At 38.9% G+C, this 21,071-nt stretch overlaps 2 protein-coding genes across 3 annotated transcripts in view; one reads left to right on the top strand and one right to left on the bottom strand.

Annotated features, from left to right (window-relative positions):
* LOC134481073 (uncharacterized) overlaps positions 1 to 14,528 on the bottom strand; it is a 53,391-nt gene extending 38,863 nt beyond the window's left edge. Inside the window, exons 1-2 of the mRNA XM_087577347.1 lie at positions 14,346 to 14,528; positions 7,242 to 7,466 (exon numbers count right to left, since the gene is read on the bottom strand). Coding sequence (XP_087433473.1) covers positions 7,242 to 7,466; positions 14,346 to 14,528 — 408 coding nt within the window. The remainder of the gene's footprint in view (positions 1 to 7,241; positions 7,467 to 14,345) is intronic.
* The window catches only part of Lsamp (limbic system-associated membrane protein), a 2,169,253-nt gene that overhangs the window by 394,327 nt on the left and 1,753,855 nt on the right, over positions 1 to 21,071 (top strand). The window lies entirely within an intron of this gene.

The raw sequence follows: 21,071 nt of genomic DNA, 5'->3' as shown, positions 1-21,071 counted from the left end.
AAAGTTCTGGATACAAAGCCTCTAAGCAGTTCGCTGTGTAGGAAGGGAACTTTTAAAGAGACACCTGGCTGCATTTGTTGCTAGTCTACATCTCATCGTCTCACTTCTTCATTCATGCAAGGAAACTTACCCTAGTAAGTTGATGAGTATCTCAAAACAGATGTATTGAAATGAAGCCCAATCCTCCCTGAAACTACATGAAGGGATAACCAGGGATGGGAATTTCCTCGGTTAGTAGAATCTGCTATTCAGTCGGAAAGCAAATCTGAACTCATGTGTGGCCTTGAATAAACATCATAAAAGATATGGATGCCGGCTTCTTTGTCTGCCTCTGTGAAGACTAGAATACCAGTGCCCATGAAATTAGTGCCATAGAGCCATCTGAATGGTGGACTCAAGTATTTTATACTCTGGTGGCTTGAAATTGTAATAGTGTCTTCTCACCTGTCCCAAATTGGTAGTTGATGCAGTTTTACACTAAGACTTCAACACTGGTCTTTACTTTTTAAGCACCTAAGTCTAAATTTTAAGGGAAAATAAAGCATCATTTTTCCCGCCATCTACAAATCATGCCATTATTTCAAACAAAGGTGTTTCTAATAAGGTGTTTAAGGATTTTACTGAGAATAGAGAAAGTCAAGACTGGAAACGACAACAGGAATGGTGTAACTAAATAGGCTATAAACAAAGAGACCTGGCCTGGTAGCTATTCTTTATGAATAGCAATACACATTTGAAAAAGTCATAAGCATTGAATTTTTGCATGGTCTCAGAACTCCCATCTACCTACTTTCTTTTGAATAAATAAAAGGTGCCATATTAAAAAAATATAGTTTATTGGTTTAGAAATGCACTTAAAATTACTTTTCTTCAGGGAGTTTCCTGGAATACTGTGTGCTGGACTCTTATATACAAGAAAAGTTAAGAAAAAATGATGAGAGGAGAGGGAAGGAGAGGAGAAAAAGGGGTCAGAGAGACAAGGAGAGAGCAGAGGACAAGAGAGGGAAGGGGAGAGAGGGGAGAGAAGGGCAGAAGAGGGGAGAGGAGAGGGAAGGGAAGAGAAAAGGGAAAGAAACAGAGAGGAGAGTGGAGGGCAGGTGAATGGAGGGAAGAAAGGGTAAGGAAAAGGAGAGGAGAGATCTTTGACTAAGAGTCTACATACCTAAGCCTGAATCTGTCCTAGACTAAAAAATAATATGTAAATTGCTCGTCTGAACTGGGAACTGAAAAGCTTTCATTTCCCTGGAAATGAACCTGGACTAAAATCAGAAAGCAAAGCCAGTGACTATTTGGCAGGTAGGTCAGGGGAGAATAAAGAGAAAACTCCTACTCAGAATACCCAAGAGTGTGCATTCCTTTCCACGAAACAACCTGACACTAGGGCTAGAAGTTATTTTGAAGATCACCTGAGCCCTTTTCCTTCTCATCCCAACCACAGCCCCACCCTAGAAAGGTGACAGACAAGTTACTTACTCTGAAAGTCACAACTTGAACTAGACCTCAGATCCCCTGGGTTGGAGCCAAGAATTCTTTTCAATAAACTCTATTATCTCTTCAAACTGCCAGTGGTAGACATGGGCGTTGAGTTTTCCAAACCCACATTGTGGTGACAGCCTGCTAAAATGAGCATCTTAACTGATAATGATAGTTCATTTCATATGGGCCATAAACTAGCAATAACTGTCTTTAGCTTCTCAGTGGAAGCCAGCCCTGTAATCTCAAGATAAATAGCTTTGCGTGCCATTACCAGTCTCCTGAGCAAACCAGTCTCTCTTGTTCCTCTTCTCAGTAGCAGCATATGCTTAATTTTCAGACTAATGAAATGATTTCAAGTACATAAATACATGTGATGTCATTAGTCGATTGTTATTAAGTGGATCCTTGCAGTCCTAATGTGGTTACATATCTGCTAGCTTTTGTTCTAATTTCCTAATTGTATATCTGGTTTTGAACCATAGATGAGCAACATATTTGTATTGCATTCCATTTTATCTCCCAGAAAACAAACTGTTCTATCAGTCTGCCAAACTTCTTTCTTCAAAGTAAATGATGATGCTGGATGGTGGTGGTACTTGCTTTTAACCCCAGCACTCCATCAGGCCGTTCTCTAAGTTAGAGGCCAGCCTGGTCTACCAACCAAGTTCCAGGATAGCCTACACAGAGAAACCTTTTGTCAATAACAAAATGCAAATGATAATGGAAAAATCCTTATAGCTCAGTTTCTATAGAATTACAATCAAGACATTACATTAGACAGAGAATTTTGGCAAATTTAAAACTGGATCCTTTAAGATTCATGTGATGCCAGACCTGTTGCCAAGGGCAGGTGACTCTAGTTCCTCATGAGTCTGAGGCATGAGGGTTACTGTTTTAAAGCAAAGCTAGGCAACTTAGTAAGGTTCTCCCTCAAAGGAAAAAAAAAGACAATGGAAGTGGAAGAGAAGGACTATGTATGTATCTCAGTAGTAAAGTATCAAGACAGGAAAGACCCATACTCAATTCATAGTGATACAGACAAGAAGTTTAAAACAAAGGAAGAAAGGGAAAAAGATAGAGTGTGTAAGCAACCAAGCATGAATCAGTGCTCAGAACAAACTTTCTGTCCTTGTCGTCAGTGTGCAGTGAGGATAATTAACAAAGTGATTTCGGCCAATTCTCACTACAGTTCATTAATTGTAATGGTTCATATCATTGTGTGTGTGTGTGTGTGTGTGTGTGTGTGTGTGTGTGTGTGTCTTATTGTCTTTGACATACCTTAAAAGTTGTTTCTTAAAAGAAAGAAAACTTCCAATCGAATATATTCCTACTAAGAATATTTTGTTTGTTCTCTGGGAATATCGCATCTAACTTGATTTCCTCATGTTACATTCTGTTTGCACTTGCCTTAATCAAGAACCAAATGGGCCTAGAACTGGTTACTCTTGAACTCAATGCAAAAAATTTTAACATTTCTTCTTTTCAATGACTTACCTCACAAGAGAACTGTCATGAAAATCAAAACAACTCTTAAAGGTCACAGGACATGATCTTCTGTGTAAATGTTCCTATGGAAAGGACAGAGAATTCTGTTGAAGAACCTTAACATAAGTAAGGATTGACAGGAGGATATTTAATGGAAGGTTTGATGTTCATAACTGACAGGTTTAGAATCATGACATAGAGGAATAGAGTGTGCTATCATTTCCAAATATTTTCTGCCATTCCCTACAGGATGATGATGGTTCAGCAGCCAATTAGTAGGAGGGATGGCTATATCAATTTTCCTCTGGCTAACTAAATATGTATCATGTCCAGGAGGAAACCTTGGGAATGAGTGCATGGTTTGTTATGATCAGTTGGTTTCTGTCCCTCAACTGGCAATGCTTCTGATGTAGGACATTCAGGGTATTCAAATCTTGGATCATATGTTAGTGGAATACAACTTTACATTGCTCTCTCCAAATCCAGGTAGAAGCCAGTGTTCAAGGCAATGAAATGAAGCTGTCAGCATAATGGTTTTAGAGTGTACCTGGCAAATCTGGCTAACTTCAGGGAAGAGCCTATTTGAACATCAGAGGGAGTGAACCTTAAGAGTGTGAGACCACAAATAGAAGTCTTAACTTGGGTCTAGGAATGGTTACATTTAGAGTTGAAGAATGGTCAATATTGTATGTTATCTGTGTTTCTTTTTTTATATTTCCAAACCCTGGAAAATGGTAGCTGCTCACTAATCCATTGGCTTCATACAACATCATAACTTGGTGCTGTCGTGTATAGTGAAATTTTAGACTTTAAAGGACCAGGAAAACAAAAGTAAAATGATGAATTCATGCTTCCCGGTCATGATATATGTATAAGGACAGAGCGTTGAATACACATGATAATAGTTTAAGGTTGAATATGCACAAATAATGGTGAGATGCACAGACAGTATGCAGCTTTTACTACAGAGAGTTAAACATCTATAGGCAATATATTCCTTTCACTACTTGTGCTGAGTGGTTTGTTATTTCTAGGAGGGGGCAGGGGGATGGCAAATGCAAGCTCTGTATGTACCACAAAGATTTATCTCTTTATAGAATTTAAAGAGTTATAAGGGGTTTAAGGGAAAATCCTATTCAAAATATAATATACACTTGAATGGCGGTTGCCATCTGGACAGTCTGTCAGGTTGCAATGCCAAGTTTACTGGCTCTCGGCAGCCAGCTCTGCTCCTTGTGGTTTGATGTTACTAGTCCTAAGCCTGTCAGTGTCACCCACACCTCCTTTGTGTAGTTTCTCAGGTCTAGAGCACATCGAATGGGCAGGTGCAAAAAGTTGGAGTATTCTGTACACAAACCTAACTAGGTTTCTCCCCAGTCCACATCTTAACTCAATAGACTCAGGGCTGCATTCTGGGCACATACAAAAACAATTTCCTTTATGTCTGAAGTGAAAACAACATTCTTTATTAAGAAGATATTAGGTCTGGGGACTCCTAATGCTACACTTAACTCAGCATCTGCGTCATCTCCAGCCGTGCCAGGCTGGCCATGTCAAAAATAAATCCTTGCAATTCAGAATTCAATCCAGTAGCCAACAGCTACGTTCCCTGGAAGTCCATATGGAGCAAGAAGAAATGCTACTTCAGGCTCCCGCTGCTTCACCTCTGTAGAGCGCTGACTTGAAGGAGCAGAGCAGGTTGGGCATATATAGGCTATGCGCCATTTCTGCTATCGATTCTGTCTTCCATCCATTACTTTTCATTGTGAAAACAAGTGAGAGAGGAAGCACTGAGCCCCTCAGAGGATACCCTTTTGTTCCTATTGCGTGTTATCCAGGTATAAGGTTCTGTCGCTACATGAGGACTGGGAGATGGGGGTGGGCTCTACTTTACTCGTGGTACAAGCTATCCTTTAGTGCCAAGCCACCAGCTCCCGCTTTCTCCATCTGCACCTGGAGCATCTGCAGGATGACTCCTGAGTGTCTTAGAAAGAAGGTCACACGTGTGAGAGTGGAAGCCTTGAGGCTGATTGGCTAGATATTTGGAAGAGATGCAGAATCTTGGCTTTCAATTTTCCCTTTAGAGCTGAGATATTGTGTCAGTGTGGGCTCTCTCCGATGTCTGGCAGCCTGCCATTTAATAGCAGCAATTTAGATTTTTTTTCTTTTGCTTTCCTTTGTGTTGACCCATTCAGAGAATAAAATAGGCACTCATGATATTCATGGAATTGCATCTGGGACTCCAAACAGTTCTCCAGAGTCTGCTGCAGCACCCATCTTCTGATCTCGGAGCACATGCACAGCTTCGAGGGATGACACCATCCTTTTGACCTGAACCCTCATCTGTCTCCTGCCTCTGTTCCAGCACACGAAGAATGAGAGACCTTCATGAGAAAGAAGGGAGAGAAAGGCTGTTCAGATAGGCAATTTTCAAACCTATTGTTAGGTCTTTCTGTGTTATGTAGCAATGTGTTTAATTTTTCTATGTAAAACACACCATGGGATTTCCTACATAGAACAAAAACAACCCCGTGTCCGCTCTAGGACTCCTTGCAGACTTAGTAGCCACAGCGACAGTGTGGGTCAGCTTCGTTACTCATCAGCAATCCAACTTCAGGCACATCGCCCACTTAGTGGTCACTTACTTATTCTGATTTTTCTCTACCACACAAAAAAGTGTTATGATAGAGGTCACTGGCCAGTTAGGACAGTTTGTAAGTCTGTGTTATGTATACAGATAGAGAGGGTGGAACATCTCATGCGAACTCTTCTCCTACACTAAGGAAAAGGTAGCATTTGTGCAGTGCACAATGCTGACATTTGATATTCAAATGAAACCCTCTGGGCCTCTTTGGTGACAAACACAGTAGGAACTGGAAAACACTGATTTTTCTTCCTCTCTCTCTCTCTCTCTCTCTCTCTCTCTCTCTCTCTCTCTCTCTCTCAATCTACCATCACAGTCTTTGATTTCCCCAAAGCCACTTTGTTTAATCAACATTTCTCTTTCATTCACCCCAAGGAAAGCATAAGAAGATTTATGGTTTGATATTTTCCAGTGAAGTATATTGCTTCTTTATATTAAAAAGCTTCTCCCTTTAAAGAGAGCAATGATGACTTTTAGCTTAATTTCATATTATCACTGAACATGATCCTGACCACCCAAAAATGGAGCTGTCAACATGTTAAGAAGTATGCAAAAGATAGGATTTTCCTGATATCATGACAAGTGAGTGGGTTGGGGCAAGGAAAGATGGTGATGATAAAGCTTTGTAGATAATCCAGGCTGTTAAGATTTTTTCTTCTTTTAAAAATAGAATTACAGTGTGTAATTTGAATAATTTCTAACATTACCTAGTAAGAATTTATTAAGATTTCTGCCTGATAAAAGGGACAGTATTTATAAAGTGTAATCCTCAGGCCCTTGTCATGTGGAGTCTTGTGAATTCCAGCCCTCAGTCCATACTTGCTTTTTGAGAAATTGCCCAGAAACCTGTGTTTTCACAAGCCATTCATGTGTTTCTGTTATAAACCAAAGAGCCTCCAGGTTAGAACATTTCTTCAACTCTGTAGTTCAGCATCCCCCCAAATCTCTTGAGTTTGAAAAAAAAATTCTAACATAGATTGACTACTAGAGAAAAGCAAGTGCCAAACTTTCATCAATCATAAATTTCCACAAAATGTCCTCCCATGCCTCACTCCTATACCTGAATTGCATCCAGTTCAGTTACTGAACATTGAATGAACTAGAGATATTTTGGTTACTGTTAAGGACTTATTTGCATATTTTTAGCTAACAAAAGAAAATATTTCAGACAAAGATATGCTCCGTAGACAACTATCATTGTTATTAAAAAAAAGAAAACTTCTGTTTTTCCTTTGTTTGTTTTCTACCCTTGGTAAAGTTCTCAGTGACATCCAGAGGACTGGTAACAACTTAGAAGTTATAAATCTCCGAACTTGGTAGAGTTGAGGGAATTTTAGGTAGTTACCAGTATTGAGACTGAGCGTGCCCATGGTGTCTTCAGAGAAAGAGTACTTTTGTAGGCAGTGTGGCGGATGTTAGGGAAGGAAGGGAGGGTCAATGATGTGCTGGACTTGTATCACTATCACATGTAGGACTGACAGCAAGTACTAAAGAGGGAAGGGCGGAGGAATCACTAGAAAACAGGACAGGGCGGGGAGTGGGGGGGACTACATGACCGGGGGGGGGGCTGGGACCTGTAGCCTGAGACTAAGTCCTGATTAAGAAGAATCAGCTGGACCAATAACTTTTATTGTACCTGAGCTCCCACATCAGCCACCACTGGCCCCTTAGCATGATGCTGCTTTTGCAAAGCACACCCTGCTACTGCCACGAAGCACTGGCTGTTTTCCCCTGCCACTCTCTGAAAGACATTTGGTTTAACTCCAGAATCGCCCTCTGGAAATTCTGTCTTGTCGAAAGCCAGAGCCATATTCACAAACTTTGAAGCGGAATACACATGCCTGATGTTTGCTTCATCCCTCTAGTCAGTTAAAATGGTGTGGATGATTACGGTGTGGCTCCTGTTATGCTGCAAACAAGGGCGCCTGGCTGGGCGTGTCAAGTATGTGTCAGGTGCGTGCCAAATGCTCTGTTAAGTGAATAATCCCATCTTCAATTCATAAGATAAAGAAGCAGAGGAGTCATGAAATGAAGCCATCATCCTGCGAATCCTGCAGTCCCAGTGCTTAGACCCAACATGTTACAGCCACATTCCAAACACTAGCAGGGCTCCACAGACCTCCAGATTTTGCAGGTACAGCATGCTGCCTCATTTGAAGAAAAGGTAGCTTCTGAATTAAAATTCAGTGGTTTAAATTCACTTTTATTGTTACGGTTCTACAATACAACAGGAGAATAAAAGAAAACATAACAAGCACATGGGTTTCGCCTGAATGAACCCAGTAAAAGTACAGTGGTGCCATTAAGTAACATTTTTAGAAACTTCAGTTCAATGAAAGAGCTTTTTAATTGAGGCAAATTCAGATCAGCATAGTTGTGGCAATGCAGTCGGTTGACTGTATTACTCTCATACATGTAAACTGGTTTTGGAATCTTTGCTTATATTCTGCTCAAAAGACATTGCTCAAGACATCTAATTCCAGACCAAGGATACTTAGAGACTCGATAAGCCTGCCTTCTGCCCTATAGCTCATGACATCCACCATGGCTCTAGTCATCACTCAGCATGCTCGGCAGCCAACTTCTCCTTTGCATATGCTAATTGTATATATCATATTATAACCTTGGAGATTGTATGAAGAATGTATGCCTTTTCCTGCTACAATACATAAACACACAGTAGCACTTTGGAGACACCCACACTCTATCACACTTGAGTGTACACAATAATTTTTTTTCTTCAACTATCCTCTCTCTCTCTTTTGCTCTCCTCTCTCCTTTCTTCTTTTCCTCTCTGCTTCTCCCTCTCCCTCCTCATGTTGCCCTATCACTCCCCTCTCTCACTTCTTTCCCAGATGCAAGTATATCTAAAACAATAATATAGTTTACTGAATGATTTTGTTTATTCATATTTATATGCATAACTTGTCTGTATATATTTCTGTGCATCGCATTCTTACAGCATTTTAACAGAGGCCAGAAAAGGCCATCAGATCCATTAGAACTAGAGTTATAGAAATTTTGAACTAGCACATGGGTGCTTGGAATTGACTTCGTATCCTTGGAAAAATAGCCAATGACCTTAACTACTGAGCTATCTCTCCAGATCTATGAAATATTCTTAATAAATCACAGCTTTGATTTCAAATAAGTTGTTGTCTAGCCCTTTGTTTCCAATGGCTTTGATATTCTGCATGTGCCCAGCAGAGTCAATACAGCATGTTCACACATAATTTATCCTTTAATTCTCAGTATGTTCTTAGATACCTTTCTTGCTGCCACTTTTCCATGAGTCCTGGAGGCATCACTTTATTCGACCTGATATTATATCACTATAACAACAACTGTCTCATTTATTTCAGCATTTCAACATTGGCATTCTTTCCCAACTGGATAGTGGTCTGTCTATCTTATAACATTACTTACAATACATGAGTGTATGAATGAATGACCTTACAAATCCAGAAGATTTTATTGGTGATCTCTCTCTCTCTCTCTCTCTCTCTCTCTATATATATATATATATATATATATATATATATATATATATATATTTGTATATCACCAAGTACATTTTGTCTGATATATATATATATATATATATATATATATATATATAACAAGGACAAAGTTGTCACAAAAATTTGAAAGAATAAAGAAGAAGTACATGGTAGAGTTTTGAGGGATGAAAAGAAAGGGGGAAATTATATAATTATAATCTCTAAAACTATAAATTAATGTTTTAGAAGTTCCTGATGCTCCTTATGCAGTAGATCTAATGTAGGGTATAGCCAGATCAAGCCTGGCCACAACATAAAGTCTAAGGATATCCTGTTATATTCATTTATAGCATTTGTATGAATGCAAGTGTATTTGCTAAGAAGCACATGTGTAGATCAGAGAGCAAGTGGAAGGAATTCATTTTCTCACTCCACTGTGTAAGTTTCAGGGATCGAACTCAAGCTGTCAGGTTTGGTGACACATCGCTTTTCCTATTAAGCCACTTGCCAGCCGGATTACCACATTATAGTCTTGATACAAAAGCCCATGTTGTAGTCGTGATTAATAAACACTGGTGAGGGAGTTCACCTAATGCAAATAATTGGTAAGTATAAACTAGTATTTTGAAGTCATTTTCTTGTTAAAGTCGTTAATAATAAGGAATTTTCAAATATTTTCTAACTGAACTATGTTTGATCTCATTTGACAAGAAATAAAAGACACTGATTTGGAGGACCGGAAAAAATCTCACGTGTCCCTCTTTCTTCTAAAGGTAGTAATTAGATATTAAACTTGAATTTTGGAAAAGCTTGTAACAAATTCTAAGCAATTTCTGCTAGTAAGTCAAGTCAGAACTGATGAAGTATTCTTGCATTGTCTGTGGTCCACCCACTTATACACCTACTCTGATATTTTCCCTCACAAATAATTTTTTTCTCAAGCAATTAAATATCTTTCCCTTATTGTGCCTCTTGTGGACTTTGAGAATATTGTTTCCTAGTATGGCATCATACACAGTCCATGAGGTGAGCAGGTACACAGACGTACAGAGGACTTTGGTTACCACTGAGGATTTGCACATGTGTTCTTTCTTTCTTTTTTAACCTCTGCTTCAAATGGGTGCTATCAAGATATGTACTGTATTCATTTACTTTGCTATAACGCAAATATTTCCTTTGAAGACTACATTTGCTTAAATGTATTATACAAGAAACATTTTGTTATAGTCATGAATAGACAATAAACTTGCATTGTGTGCCACAAATAAAAGAAAATATTATAAATAATGAATCCAATTGGGATAAAATGTTTTGTTGTTTTAGCTAGTTACTGTCCATCTCAGAAGATGGTCAGCTTAGGAGTGACTTTGTTAAATGAGAGGATGATGAATAGAAATAGTATCAAATGCTTAAGATACCACACAGCTTTACTGTGGCTTTGATCATGTAATAATAAAGGAATCAAAAAAACAAACAAACCAAAAACCATGGTGCATACTCTATCACCCTGAGTATACATAGTCTGTGGTCATTGTCTGTCATATGTGTTATGTTGTGGACAACACATCCCTGCCTCACATGGACTGAGTAATCTGTAGGAAATAATGATTCCAACAGCAAAATACTCTTGTTCAAGCTTGAAATCCCTCATTTAAATGTCAAATATTCTTTCAGAGTATCAGTGTATCTAAATAGGTAAGCATAGGAATTCTCTCTCCCTCCATCCTCCCACTCCACTTTCTAACACATACACATTTTGTGCCAAAATCCAGGAGGAAATTTCAGAACAGAGTAGAGGAACAGCAGATGTGTCATCCAGCACATCCACCATGGATATGTGCTCTTTGTCAACGTTTGTCTGTAAGTCTGGTAGCTTAAATGGTCCAGGAGATGAAAGGCTAAAACACAGGCAGAGTTAGTGTTGCCGCAAGGCAGCAGGACGGCACACCTTGATTAATGCAAGAGCTGAGCTTCTGTCAGTATTGACTAAGGAAGAAGGAAGAACATAAGACAAATGGCTTCTGCTATAAGGGTTTTTTTCCCCCTTGAAATCAGACTAATAAACAGATTTTCCAAAAGGAAGACAATAGTAATAAGGGGTGTGAACGGGCCATGTGGATTCCATTTCTCTTGTTCTCCAGCAAGAAGCCTTTGTTATTATTGCTCAGTGGGCAGGTTTCAGGCTCCACTTTTCTGGCCCTTGCTCCATTTGTGTCCATGACTGGGTTAGTGATGAAAATACTCAGACACAGCTTCTGTTTCGGGTCTTGCCCAACTACCGAAGGATGACTGATTTAATGAGTCAGGCTCTTTCCTTTTTCCTTTCCTTCTCTATTTTCTCCCCTCTTTGAAGTCATTGCCAGACAGGTTTTGAAGTCCTAATGATGATTAGTTCATTTAAGCCACTGAAGACCAACAATGGATTTGAAATGTTAATCAGATGGAGCGCTTATTGCTAAACAGCCCACAGAATAGCAAATGAACCAGGAAAGGAAAGCAAGGAGGAAAAGTCGACTGCGTGGTGGTATGACACAAGAATTTTCAGCTGCCAGGCCTCTCGGGTGTGTGAGGAGGACAGATGCCTGCTCTTCTCCTGAGAGAACCCTCTCTGTACACAATAGTGTGCTGATTAATATCACTCCAGTCTTCCCTCGAGAGGAGCATGGCTGCCTCTTAGTCATTTTCTCTTTGGGCATCTTTGGGCCCCTTTCTCCTTCCTGCTGAGAGAGAGCTGACATGCAGTTTCTTTCCTCTTTCTCTAAAAGCTTGGGCTCACATAAAGCTCGTCTTCCCCCCGTCACTGTGACTCAAGGAGTGAACTCTGTGGTAAGGCCAATTATATCATCCTCATGTGTAAAGGATGCTGTAGATTAAGCCATTAATGACAACATTTAGAGAGACGTGACTTTAGCACCCACAGATTTGAGAAGCCAACTGAATGAAGGCTCCTTTTAAAAATTATTTCTAGTATGCTCTTGCTGTGCTCAAATAAAGCTTTCGTAAGAATTTTCTGTCTTGGTAGAAATACGCTATAGCAATGCTGTTCAATATGGCTCCAGTAGCCAGATGTGCCGATAACCTTGAAATAGGATGTGAGCCACAGAATAAAGCAACTATAATGCTACTTAGCTTTAATTAAAACAACTATAAATAGTCAACTGTGGAATACCATATCACAGTACTCTTCTAGAATCTTGCCACTCAAAATGTGGCTTACAGAGCAACATTACGGGATGTTGTTTTTGCATTTATTTCTTTTAGGGTTAAATATTTGCCACAGTGCACATACAAATGTCAGGTGACAAGTTGGGGAAGTCAATTTTCTCATTCCACCATGGGGCTTGCTATTTTAACCTTTATTTGGGAACCAAATAAAGGGTGTTTGGTTTTGTGGCAAGCACTTTTCTCCTGTGGCTTGGCCTGGTACCTTATGTAGAATGAGGTAGCTTACTCTAGATTCTACCTTAGTGCAGAATCTCAGAAACAGTCGTACCCTGCAGGATCCATAGTTAATTTTACCTTTAAGAATAACCCTTTATGGTTGAAGGAGCAGAAGGGGTTTGCAAACCATAGGAAGATCAACCAACTAGACCCCCTCCCACCCAGAGCTCCCAGGGGCTAAGCCAGCAACCAAAAAGTACACATGGAGGGACCCATGGCTCCAGCTACATATGTAACTGAGGATGGACTTATCTGGCAACAAGCTCGATGACCTAGCAGAGGGGGATGCTAGGGTGGTGGAGTGGGAGTGGGCGGGTGGGTAGGAGGGTAGGGGAGCACCCTCATGGAGGCAGGGGGAGGGGGTGGGATGGGATGTTTTTAGAGGGAAAACCAGGAAAAGGCATAACATTTGAAATGTAAATAAGCAAAATAACCAATAAAAATTAAAAAAATAACCCTTCATTGTCTTGGGAACACATATTGTCTTGGGAAGTGTTGTTAACAGATAGGTATTGTTAACCAAACAGTGTGATTTGACAAGTTCTTATCAAGTAGTATAACACCGATTGTAAGCAATCTGGTTTCTGTATACTTAAAGGAAACCTTGCTTGGAAGTATAACGGAGCTATCCTGGTTTCTGGGTTTACAAGACCCTCATGTGGTAACAGGAGTATGTAAGGAAGGGTTGATATCTGCAAACTACCTTCCCAGGAATTTTCTTATTGTTAGGGAAAATAATGGAAAATGGAAAAACACCTACACATACAATAAATACATCATATAGCCTTTAGCTTGTTTAAGAAGCCTCTTCAGTGTTATGTTGGAGCACTGTATTTTCAATCACCAGTTGTTATAGGATGGAGGAAATGGCCTCTAAGATTCTAGGAAGGTCTTGTTGTTGACCACCAATTCAGAGTAACCAACTGCATATAACCAATATACCAGAAAACATGTACATGCCTTCTGTCTTACAAACATATGAATGAAACATTATGATTATTTTAAACAGCATTGCAAATTTGGCCAAAGTCAGTCACTCCTCAGGCATTTCCTTTATTTTCTACCTGGGCAAAATATCAAAGGCTGTAACTATACTATATCAAGTTATGAAAAATAAAAATGGATGGATTCAAGAAAATGAGAAGGTTTAACTCTTAAAGAAGGCATTTAAAAGTCCATACTTGAAGGAGGTGCCCATGCCCAAAGCCACAAGCCTCCAGAAGTTCTTTCATGAAGAGTCTGTATATGCTAGCATGATAATAATAGTGAAATATGTCTGTATAAACTAACAGATGACAGATTGGAATGGGAATGAAATAAACCTGGAGTGTGTAGGCCCATTGCTTACATTCAAATGCAGATTTGCAGGGGGAGAATTCTCTCTACAAATCAACTCCTCTTGCATTGCTTCTGTAAAATTTCAATTATTGGATAAAAATACCGTGGCTGTAACTCTGTGATGTTACTTACCATTTCAGTAAACGCTCTAACACCAACTAAATATTGTATTATTTTCATATATGACAAGGAATCATACCTATTATATGCAGTGTAGTTTGTGATTTTGACACTTGCCATTAACATTCAGAGCAGAGAACACAGACTCCTGCATATCTTTCCATATCCTTTAACTTACGCAGCAGATCGACATGTTGAAATTGATCAAAATTATTTTGTGATTATTTCTGGTTCCTCCTCAATCTCTTACCACACTTTCTTACCTCCACATAACCCTTTGATTAACTTATCACTGTGTCTTCTTCAGGGCTTCCCTCACTCTAGTAGAGAGGGCGTATTACCTTCCAACACAGCAGGATTTCAACAAAGCAGAATGGGGTCTTAATTACAGATTTAATGAAGAGAAAGGCTGATCTATATCCCTTGCTGATTTGCCAGCTGTAGGATGACGTCTGATCATTGCTAGAAGCCCAGACTTTTCCTTTCCATCTGCTGCCCTCACCACCAACACTTCTGTTGGGCATCTCTCTGCTGGGGTCCTCTTCTTTCGCATACTAACTAAGAAAATGAAAATGTCAAACTTAGGTATCCATCCTGCTTTCCATGAACATGTCCCAAGAGAAAAAGGCACAGTGATACTAAATAATACCGTTCACTAAATAATCAGGATTAAATATTCTTTCTTCTCTTGATTTCCTAATGGAAATATATATATATATATATATATATATATATATTTCAACTATTGGATAAAAATACTGTGGCTGTAGCTTTGTGATATTACTTACCATTTCAGTAAATGTTCTAACACCAACTAAATATTGTATTAATTTCATATATGACAAGGAATTATACCTATAATATGCAGTGTAGTATATATATATAATGCTATATACTACTATACATATACACATTTTATATATATATGTGTGTGACACACATATATACATATATATATAACATATAACTCAGATCTCTCAGATAGATAAAGGGGATTTCATTTCACTTTTAATTATTTGCCTACATTTTCATCTGGTTGTAAATTGTGAAAGGAATGTCCAAGGGATAGAAATTAGTATTCCCTTTAATTTGCTAGAATATAGAAATCTCAGTAAAGCCTTTAGTTCTAAGCCTTGAAACTGGGTAAAGAGACACACTATATCAGGATATATATATATATATATATATATATATATATATATATATATATATATACACACACACACACACACACACACACACACACACACACACACACAAACACATGCGCTATTTCAGTGTTCTCATCTGTGGCAAATAACACATCTCTACCTACCCAGGTGACAGAAATAAATGACATTAACGACAATACAATGCTTATCACAGTTCTTCTCAGGAAAGAAGTCTCTGTTAAATTTTATTTATCATATTAAAATGTTTTAAAACTAATAATAGAGAGTTTATTCAATTTTAAACAGCATAAATTTCAGGGATATTTGTTGTCTGGTCACTTGCTTAAAAACGTATGTAAAAATCAAAAATCAAAGGTCAGCAAACTTCTTGAATACAATAAGTGCTTGACTAATCCAACATTCAAAACTAATACCACTTGTGAAACAAAGGATGAACTCAGGAATATCGACCCTCATGCTAACCAATAGCATGCCTCTGAGATGTTCACAGTTCTCAGTGCAATTTTACTAAATACCCAAAGAGATTAGAGTGACATAAATTCTCATATTGATTAGAGTTATAATTTCAAAGCATGCTTTGACAAACCAATATATTCTGTTGTTCTTGAGCTTAATAAGGTAATAAATATCAAATTGCTTTGATTTATTTTCTATTTAATATACTTGATTTTAAAATGCTTCACATCTGAAGTCTTTTTCTTGCTAGTCTACTTGAGTTCCAAAAGCCTTATTACTTTTGTATTCAAGCGCCATTGAATATAAGTGAGTGCATGCACACAAACACATGCACATGTACATAATCTTCATAGAGCCCGGTGTATTGTTGGCATTAACAGCAATGGGAACAAACAAAGTCATCATGGAACAAAAAGTGGGTCCTCCTACATGTTCGTGTAGTTGATCTTTTCTACTCAATTTGACCAAGCAATCTTGATCCTGATAAAATGAAACTATTCAGTGTTACTGGCTTTTCAAAGAATGATGTGTGTGTGTGTGTGTGTGTGTGTGTGTGTGTGTGTTTGTGTGTGTGTGTGTGTGTGTGCCTGTGGTGTGTGTGTGTGTGTGTGTGTGTCTGTGTTTTGGGTTCTGGAATAGTGTAGCATTGTCTGGATTCACAATGTGGGAAAAAGTAAAGCATTATTATCAAGTTAAAGAAGTCATGTTCTTCCTCTTATTCTTCATTCCTTTAAATGGTGAGTTGAGTGTTGGTTTTCATTTCTATTGATGAGATGAAGTGTTTGACAAAAGCATCTCGGGTGAGAAGACATTTGTTTGTCCCCCAACTCCCAAGTGAAGGTGGCAGGAACTTGGAACAGCTAGTCCAGCCACAGTCTAAAGAAGAGAGAGAATGGATGTACCCGTGGATGCTTAACCCTTAGCTAACACTTGCTCCTTTTGATTTATTTCAGCATCCCAAGCCCAGAAAATGGTGCTTATCAAAGTGCTTGGGTGTTTCAACCTCAATGAATATAGTTAATTAAAAAAATAATACCATTCACAGAGATGCCTACAAGACAACCTGGTCTAGGCCACACCTCACTGAAACTCTTCCAGGTGACAAACTGACAGCTGAAGTTAATCACCACGATTTGTTTTGTAGTTCATATGCTGGTTTCACACATCTGAGCTTGTTCCCAAATGATTTTCACCTACATACCTTAAGAATTACGCACATTACATTCAGTATACGATGTGACTTAGTCCTAGCAGACACCCCATCAAATCAAATACCTATTATTTCTTTTTAACTTTATTTTTCTTGGCTATTTCATGTATTTACATTTCAAATGTTATCCCCTTTTAACCTTCCCCCATACCTCCTTCCACCAGACCTCTGCTTCTATGAGGATGCTCCCACTCCCACCCACCCAGTCCAATCTCAACACCCTGGCATTACCCTATATTGAGGAAACAAGCCTACATAGGACCAAGGGCTTTTCCTCCTATTGATACTGGAAAATGCCATCCTCTGCTACATATGTGACTGGACTCATGAGTCCTTCCATGTGTACTCATTGGTGGGTGAGCTCCCCTGGGAGCTCTGGTGGGGTCTGGTTGGTATTGTTGTTCTTCCTATGGTATTGCAAACCCCTTCAACTCCTTCAGTCTTTTCTCTAACTCCTCCATTGGGGTCCCCTTGTTCAGTCCAATGGATGGTAGCAACCATCCTCATCTGTATCAGTAGGGCTCTGGCAGAGCCTCTCAGGAGACATCCGTATCTGGCTCCTGTCAGCAAGCACTTCTTGGCATCAGTAATAGTGACTGGGTTTGGTGGCTGCACATGGGATGGATCCCCAGGTGGGGCAGTCTTTATCCTGTTTTGAAAGGATGAAGCCCCAGGAGAGTCAATCTTAAGCTTATGTTTTCGGGTAGTTCTTCTGGCTTCAAAGTTCACTCTAGTGTTTCTAGATGGGAAATGTTTCCTTGACTTTTGTTTCTCTGTCTCTCTCTGTCTCACTCTCTATCTGTCTGTCTATCTGTCTGTCTGTCTCTCTGTCTGTCTCTGTGTCTCTCTGTTACTCTCTCTCTCTCTCCCTGTGTGTGTGTGTGTGTGTGTGTGTGTGTGTGTGTGTGTGTTTGTGTTTGTGTATCTCAACTCTACAGGCCTCCCTAGAGACTGCAAGATCATATTGGCTCCCCTGTATCTGGGATCACAGGCCACTGTGAACCATCTTATGTGGGGATGGAACTCAAGTCCTCTGGGAGAGCAGGAAGCAAGGTTATAAAGCCACCTTTCTAATCAATCCTTCTTGACATTCTAAAGCTATTTGAATGAATAGGCCCCTCATACAGTAGAATTTTTTAATTGCATCTTTTTATTGTGAGAAAGCATAAATCTTCTTTGATTTTGACTTTGAAAATAAAACAATAAGAATTTATACTAGGAGAGAATTTGAGGGTGTTTGGCCTGTTAACCAGAGATTTTCATTAATATGTTGGGCTTAACTGTAATTTTTAAGCATCATGAAAGGAAATTCGTTATTGCCATTTGCACAGAATGCCAGTGAGTATCATTCTGAATTAGTCCAGCCCAGTTTTAAGATTCATTGGAGAAACACATTCCCCTTATCTCTGTTCCCTGACACACTGCAATATACACTAATAACCAAAGGCATAGAATGACCCAGTGGTATCACTTAGTAATATCAGCTGAGAACTTGGATAAGTCAGAAGTTCCCGATATAATAACAGTTATTGCAGAAGAGAGGGAGAGAACAGAAACAGAGTGGGCGGTTGTGAGACCAGCCTACAAAAGGCATTTTGCCTGAAGAGGAGGGATTCGCAAAAGTAATTACATGGGAGGCTAATGATGAATGAATGGACTCGAGGACAAGGGAGACAGAAAAGAAATTGCAATATTAATCTGTGCCTCCAATCTCCAAGCTTGGCACTGGGCTCATATTAAAGGCTTGGTTGGTATTTGCTACTTGAATTAACAAATGAATCTGAGGAAAATTGTAGAGAAGGCAGCAAGTCTTGGCAACTAAAAGGCAAATTGGGCTGGAAACCGGGAAAGGGAATAACATTTGAAATGTAAATATGAAATACCCAATTTAATAAAGATGAAAAAATGGCAAATTGGAATTCAAGGATAGGGGAAAAAGAATTGGTGGTCATGGAAAAATGAATATATGTCACTGAGTGGAAGGAAAGGTGAAAATTCACAAAAAGTTGTTGCAGGATTAATGCCTTTTGGCTTCCTGTGGACAGAAGGCATTTTCATTATATAGCAGCATTTCATAACAGTGTTTTGCATATGAAAATCTAGTTAAGCTAACGAGGTCCTTAATTAGGGCTTTTATTATCCTTTAATTCCTTGCTTAAAGGAAAGTGATTACAAAGCTCATCTTTATAATTTAGGAAACTAATCTTTCATTTCTGAAGTGTTTCCTTCATTCCCTCAACATCCATATTAAGGAAAAGAAATGCAGCCCACAGAACAATATGAAACTTGACAGTAGCCATAAAGAGAAGCATATGGACATGTATATTAGAGCTGTGATAAGGTCTCTCCTCTATGGAGTGATCTACTTTTCTGTGTGCTAATTTAATAGACACCTATTGTGACTTTGCAGAAAAAACAACAAAAATTCGCTTTGCAAACCTAAAGATCCATGCATGCATTCTTAGAACTTTCATTATTGGAATATCCATGGGATTCCTTCCAGTTCTCATTGGATATGACCTTGGGCCTCTGTGTCCACACTAGCTTACCAACTTCATTCAGTCGACTGCTGATATCATCCATAACTCTGGAGCTATATACCAGAGCTCCCTTAGGGAGCACATCTTAGCTCTTCTATTTTATAGGTAAATTAAAATTTAAACAATATGAAAAAATATTGTGTGCAAAAGTAAACGATTTCAAAACACAGTGTCTCCTTAATTAGTTTGAGAAATCTAGAAATTAATTGAGATTTAATTACCTGTTAGTGGGGCAATAGGTGGATACAACTCTTACCTTTAGGTCAATAAAGCATGGCATCCATGTAGTAGATGTCAGTTATTTGACAATGACAGGAATAAATAATATTTAACAACAACATATTTCTAAACAATGTATGGATTGTAAAGTGGGGGCCAGCATATATGGCAGAAATTAGGCAGTACAGGTCGGAATGGCTGTTCAAGTAAGAGGTTTTTGAGATGATAATAAAAGCAGCATTTCATGGATATGGCAGAATTTAAAGGAACAAAATTTAAGAGCCGACAACCAGGAAAGAGACTTTCAATTATAGACCAAAAGGAGATTGTGTTTTTCAGAGTAGACTGACAAGAAAACTTGTCGAAAATCATATAACTCTGAAGACCCATCAATGTGATTTGGCATTACTGATCTGAAATGTGTTGATGTGGTGTCGAACTCAGGTCAAATACCACCTCAGCTGACACTAACTCTAGGAAGTACACAGACTTCTTCATGTGTTTTCATCTTGGTGTTGGCCACACGGACTTGTTGCTCTCTGAAATATCCAAGTTACATACTTATGGTCAGCTGAGGTGTCACCTCTTAGACTCAACCTCGGTGCCCATCAAGAAATAAATGGATAATGAAAATGTGGTACATTCTGTCTTTAGATATTTTTGCCTTTATATAAGGTTTTGAATTTTTTCCCCCATGTCTGTGAAGAATGGCATTGAGGCTTTGACTGAGATTGAAGGGAATCTGTACAATGCTTTTGTTAGACTGACCACTTTTACACTATTAATTCTCCTAATGCATGGGCAGTTTCCTTTCCTTCAACATTATCTAGTGTTGGACCTTGCATGATTTAATACTAGCCTGTTAAACTAGATATTCCTACTGGTAAAATATTGCCATAACTCTTATGGGGTAACTAATTGCTCACTGATTGGATCTGAGATCTTCTTGGCAGGAGCTAATTTCATTCCTGCTTTTATGATTGTGTTCAAAAACCTACGGCTGAAGGGTCATAAGCCCCAGTACAGAATCGGTGATTGTTATTTTGCTAAATGGCCATGCTATAACATTGCTTCCTGAGTATTTATATTTATACACACAGACATGGGCTCTGTATAATACTTGGTCACGAAGCATACTCTTACATTGAGCAGCAGTAGAGGGATACATAACTTGTCATAGTGCTCAGAAAAAGTGAGGACATCTACATTGGCCACACCCAACAAGTCTCAGGGAACGTAGTTGAAAAGTAAGGAAAGAAAGCTTAGCATCTAGACACGACATGACCAATGTAATCATGGTTTCATTGCAACTCTGATTTTCTTCACAAGACCTACATGAAATCAAGCCAGACAAAATTTGTCATAGATGGGACAGATGAACTGTAAGCCCTACCTCTTACCTAGGAACTATTGGTAATTGATATCTGCTGCTCAGGATGGAGAAATCACCCATATTTTGAAGATGTTACT

Source organism: Rattus norvegicus, chromosome 11 (assembly GCF_021556685.1).
Source record: "Rattus norvegicus strain SHRSP/BbbUtx chromosome 11, alternate assembly SHRSP_T2T, whole genome shotgun sequence".
NCBI classification, from domain to species: Eukaryota; Metazoa; Chordata; class Mammalia; order Rodentia; family Muridae; genus Rattus; species Rattus norvegicus.
Note: the sequence above shows the minus strand (reverse complement) of the source record. Positions and strands in the feature narration are given on the sequence as shown.